This window comes from Balaenoptera acutorostrata, chromosome 1 (assembly GCF_949987535.1).
Source record: "Balaenoptera acutorostrata chromosome 1, mBalAcu1.1, whole genome shotgun sequence".
Classification (NCBI taxonomy): Eukaryota; Metazoa; Chordata; class Mammalia; order Artiodactyla; family Balaenopteridae; genus Balaenoptera; species Balaenoptera acutorostrata.
In genome coordinates, this window is record NC_080064.1 from 22,633,759 (window position 1) to 22,639,406 (window position 5,648).

The 5,648-nt window shown below is 46.2% G+C and overlaps 1 protein-coding gene across 10 annotated transcripts in view; it reads left to right on the top strand.

The window, feature by feature from the left end:
* RCC1 (regulator of chromosome condensation 1) overlaps positions 1-2,387 on the top strand; it is a 29,441-nt gene extending 27,054 nt beyond the window's left edge. For all 10 annotated transcript variants that reach the window (XM_057554205.1, XM_057554197.1, XM_057554203.1 and 7 more), the window contains 2 exons: positions 139-291; positions 1,237-2,387. In XM_057554205.1, coding sequence (XP_057410188.1) covers positions 139-291; positions 1,237-1,412 — 329 coding nt within the window. In that variant the 3' untranslated portion in view covers positions 1,413-2,387. The remainder of the gene's footprint in view (positions 1-138; positions 292-1,236) is intronic.
* The last annotated feature ends 3,261 nt before the right edge of the window (positions 2,388-5,648 follow it).

A 5,648-nucleotide genomic window follows, 5' to 3' on the forward strand; every position in this document is an offset into this window, starting at 1 on the left:
CCTCCCCCAAAACTGAAAGGGACACTGCAGACCTCACCACCCTGGGAATGGGGGACCAGCTCCCACAGATATAGGCGCTCACCTGGCCTACCTGGAGCATGCCCTCTGCTACCCCTCGTCTCTCTCCCTCCTCCACAGGCAGAGCATACAGCCTGGGCCGGGCTGAGTATGGGCGGCTGGGCCTTGGGGAAGGTGCCGAGGAGAAGAGCATACCCACCCTCATCTCCAGGCTGCCCGCCGTCTCCTCGGTGGCTTGTGGGGCCTCTGTGGGGTATGCTGTGACCAAGGATGGTGAGTGAGGCTGCCCACAGTCGGTCTGGTTGGAGTCGGGGGGTCGTGGTTCTTACCGAAGTGCCCAGTAGGCTCTGAGGTCCACCATCAGATGGAGCTGAGGTGTGGAGAACAGTGTTTGTGATGACGTTGCTTTTGGCCTGATTGTCAGAAGCTCTGGCTTTGATGACAAAATGGGTAAACACATTATTTTAATAGAGGTGACTTGTTCTGTAGAGGAGAAAAACAGCAAAGGGAGATATATCACTGAGGCCCAGACAAGCAGTAGGACTTGAACCCATGTCTCCAGACTCCTAACTCAGGCTTCTCTTTACATTTTATACCATGGTGACCCTTTTTATTTACAACCTAGTAGGTGCCGGCTTCCCAGGGAGTTGTACTTAGAATTTTACTAGAGAAAGAAGGCTTAGTAGTTGGGGTCCTGGCAAGCAGAGCAGAGGAGGGTGTGGACAAGTGGTCACCACAGCCTGAGTGGAACAGCCACGGAGGCCTTGAGAAATCGAGCTGGCAGAGGTGCTTGACCTGGGATTATCTGGGAAGAGTTCCTGAGGAAGTGGAGCTTGTACTGCACCGTGAAGGTTCAGTCCTTTATGATAAGCAAAGGAGGGCATCCAGAGCAGTCTCAAAGGCAGGTGGTCCTGGGAATGGAGGTGATATAGGGGTTTGGGGAATGGCCAGTCATTGTCGGGCCTTGAATGCCACGCCTAGGAGCAGGGAGAAGTTTTTGGCAATGTGTAAGGACTGCGGTCTCTGGTTGACAAAGCTCTTTTTTGTCCATCATCTCCTTGGCTCCTCCCAGCTTCCCTGAACGCCCGGAGGCTGGGACATTGCCAGGCTGCCACAGGCCAAGGCCAAAATCCACCCTCAGGTGCCAGGCTTCTCACACTACAGAAAGGTGGGGCTTGGGATCCTGGAGACAGCTGCCTGTATTTCTGTCCTTTGTAGGTCGTGTTTTTGCCTGGGGCATGGGCACCAACTACCAGCTGGGCACAGGACAGGAAGAGGATGCCTGGAGCCCCGTGGAGATGACAGGCAAACAGTTGGAGAACCGTGTGGTCTTATCTGTGTCCAGTGGGGGCCAGCACACAGTCTTACTAGTCAAGGACAAGGAACAGAGCTGATGAAGCCTCTGAGGGCCTAGTTTCCGGCCCCCCCCCCACCTCCCTCCTGGAACAAGGAAGCCGTGATGTCTACATATTCCAGCAGGCCTCTTCCAGCTCCAAGTACTCTGTCATCTCCTGCCTTTTTCCCATCAGCAGAAAAGAATCCTTCTCTTTTTTTTCCCTCATTTTCCGGAATCATCCTGGGACCTACAGGATGAGGGTGGGATAGATGGAAGAGGGGAGGGGGTTTTAATCAGAAGGAACATTGCTGACCCCACAGCTATGTGGTTAGACCTTTCCCCCTCATCCCTACTTCCCATGGTCCTGGCTGACCCTGGTTTTGCCTATCAAAAACCAAAACTTCCTCCCCTGCGTGTTTGGTGCCCATACTCTGAGAAGTCGGGACTCCATCAAGCCCTGCTCTAGTCATGTGCCACTCTTCCTGTCCTTCACAACCCACAGACAGACAGATGGTACAGTCCTGAGACCCAGCTGTCATGGACCTATAACTGGAGAAGGGGCAGGGCTACCCAGCCATGGGCAACCCCAAGCCAAATATTTGGCCCTGAACAGGTGCCCATGGGGCAAAAAGAAAAACAGTGATCCTCCGATTGATCAAGAAAAAAGCCAATCAGCCTTTCTCCCAGAAGCACAAAGCATTCTGCCCTTCAGGCCTTGTCTGCCCGAGTCTCACCCATCCAACCTGCCTCACCTGCAGCCAGGGGCCTGAAATCCAGAAAAGAAGCTATGCCTGCAGGGCAGGACCTCGGGGAGAGGGGAAGGAGGGCTTTATAAGCAAACTTACAGCAATATTGAGAGTGAAGGGAGGGCGGGGAAGAGGGTTGGAGGGGCAGAGACTGGTCCCCAGAAAGGGAAGCAGTAGCTTGTACAGTGGCTGAAAAAATAGAAGAGTATTGATTTTTTTTTTTTATGTATTTTGAGGGGAGAGTGAAATCTTTTAACACTTTGAATAAATTTAAGAGTTTTATAAAACAGGCCACTTGTTTTCTACATGCTCCCTGCTTTTTTAAGGGAGCACCTGCTGTGTTGGGACGGGCAGAATAACCCCATGCCTGTAGCCCTGGTGAAGACTAGGACTTCAGTGATGTTGAGAGGTCATGGTGTGTGCCAGTCAGCTGGGGGGTTTTTTTTGTTGTTTTTTTGTTTTTTGTATGGAACAGTGGCTGTTCTAGACAAATCAAAAAAAAGAGTTGATTGATTTTTGTTAGGTATTTATGTTTCAGGAATCACTGGATTTTAAAAAAATTATACTGTATAATATGTGAGACATGGGATGGATCTTTTAATATCCTAATCCCAAACCAAGATTTTTGAGTACAGTACATCTCTAGAAATACTTATACTAAGTTTAATGATGTACTGTATCATTTCAAAAGCTAGTGTAACCGATTAAACATGATTAACTGCACAGTAACAACTTAATGCATAATGATGTAGATTTTCACAGGCATTTGAGCAACCAAATCATATAGAGCTGACTTGTCCAGTATGGTGGTCAGTACCTACATGTGGCTATTTACATTTAATTTAAATCTGTAAAAATGTAAAATGAACTTCCTCGGTTGCACTAGCCACATTTCAAGTCCTCAGTAGTCAGAAGTGTCTAGTGCCTATGGTTTTGGGCTATGCAAATACAGAAATTTATAGAACATTTCCATAACTGCAGAAAGTTACAGTGGACAGTGCTGATATAGGAGGTTTGTATATTACAGCAGGAAAGTTTTACTAGTACCAGGAGGATTCTTCGATGTCAGTGACTCTTGGAAAAATGAATATGATGTAAAATAACTTAAAATGTATTCTGTGATTGTTTTTTTTCCTTGAACTTTTAGTTTTGACGCATGTACTATCCTGATTAGAAATTGACTTCTTAGAAGGGAAAAATCACACTTTTCATTTTAGTATTTTCTTTGTGAAGAAGCACTTGTGTGTCTGCTCTTCCCACCCCCACTCCCCCCAGAAAAGTCCAGTTGGATTAGATTTACTGAAGTTTTCCCTTTTGACAATATAGCAGGTTGAAAGTACCCTATCCTTAATAACAGCTCTTGTGGATTGGGACTTAAAGGGGCCAGGCATTGTGCTGAGCACTTTGCATACAATAATAGCTCATTTGATCGCCTTGTGAAGTGGGAATCGCTGTCCCTCAGGAAAAAGTCCCTGAGAGTTCAAGTATCTAGCTTGAGGCCAAGCTACCAAGTGCACAGACTAGGCTAGAATTTAAATCAGCCTCCACCCGAGCCCAGAACCTCAGTTTCTTTTCCTTGTATTGAACATAAGAGTTATAAAGCTCTCTGTAGGTGCTTTACATACGTTAGAACAGTGTCAGGCACATAGCAAAGGCCCCACAAGCCTTTGCTGTTATGACCGTTGAACATTTTAAAGTTCCCTGTAGTTAATAATTGCCTTGTTTTTCACATGCTTAGTTTTTTGGTGCGAGTATCATTTATTCGATGTTCATATCTCTATCAGAAGTGTAAATCTCCTTTGCTGTGTTCAAACACATCAGGTATTCTCAATTTTACCTTTTTTCCCATCCTCCTCCAACCTGAATTGGTTACCCCAAAACAAATGTAATCACCCCATATGGCTCAGCTATAAATGATATTTGCAAAGTCATAATAATGTAAATGTTCAGTGTTGTGACAAATTATAATCAGAAGATGGAGAAGTGTGTATGTATGAGGGGCAGTCCCTAAAATATCTGAAACTACAAATGAATAGAAAGTATATTATTTAGAAATACACAGATTTTAGGGAAAAGATTTGGAAGTGGTTGCCTCAAGGGACTGGAAGTTGGAAATAGGGATAGATGGGGTGAGGGACAGCTGTTTATCGTTTGACATAAATTCAAAATTTTTTTTTTTCAGTGCCTACCATATCCCAGACATGGTTGTGGGAATTTGATTAGAAAGCGCGAACAAGGAATCCTGTCTCATAAAGCTTACATTCTAAATTAAAAATAAACATTTAAAAATCTTCCATAAGTAAAATAAACTTTAAAAATGGTAAGCAAAGAGCACAGCACAGGGGCTGGCAAATAGTACTAAATAAAAGAGTTACCAGTTATAATTCGAAGGCCTCCAACTGCCATGTTGGAGAACTTACTGGAAGCCAAGGCATGAGGGCAAGTGCTTTCCCGACTTCTCATTTTATCCTCACAACAAACGTGGTATGAGGTAAGCACTGTTATTATCCACATTAGTCTCAGAGAGTTTAAATAACCTGCCAAAATAATTAGTGAGAGGGGTCTGGGATTTGGGCTCCGTTTGTTCAAATCTATAGCCAAAGCACCTAACCACTACACTACTGTGGCAGTGAATAGGATATAGCTGGAGTTTGGCAACTTGTGGTTGGATCCAAGACTTTAGACTCATGAGTGCTTGACTTTGGGGCCCAACATCCCAAGTTTGGGGTGTATAAGCTGGTAAGGAAGGGCCGAAGTGGCCTACCAGCCCAGAGGGAACCCCGGAAATGGATTCTCAGGCACTTGCGATGACCTTAACTGTTGGAGATGACAATTACCACCTACAGAAGCTTCACATTCTGAGAAATGGGTATGAAAGTGAGGCTAAAGCCTGGGACACTCCCAGATTAGGAGTCAAATGGTCAGGATTATCTAGAAATCGTGTCTACTTGAGGGCCTTCTATAGCAGGTCACTGTTCTGGGACAGGTTAGAACTGGCAGTTTGGATTAGTGTAGGGGATGTGGACGCAAGAAAGTGACAAGACGGGGATTGATTTGATTGGTTGAGAAGACAGGGTTGCCCCAATTTACACTCACTTTAACTCTACCCTCCCCGCACCCTAGGGCTATACACGGGAATGATGAAAGAATCCCATTGCAGCGTCAACAGAAATGTCTTGCAAACTGGGAAATGCGGGGTGAAGGGGTGGCTGGGGCAGGCCAGTAGGTAATTTGCCTGAAGTCACACAGAGTTAGTGGGACTGAATCGTCCAGGTTCCCAAAGGGGATCTTTCACTTGTTAAAAAAAATGTGCTTATGCTTGCAATTTTTTACAACGAGCGTAAAATTACTTCTGTAATTTTATATGTACGTGTGTGTTTAAATAAAATCAGAAAGAAACCCGAGAAAGCCCCCACCCGCGCCACCCACCGTCCAACGCCAGGCAGCGTCTGCCCCGCCCCATCCCGCAGGCTCCAGTCTGGAGACCCGCCCGCAGGGATCCGGCAAGATCCCGAGCGGCACGTGGGCGGGGCCCTGGGCGCCGAGTT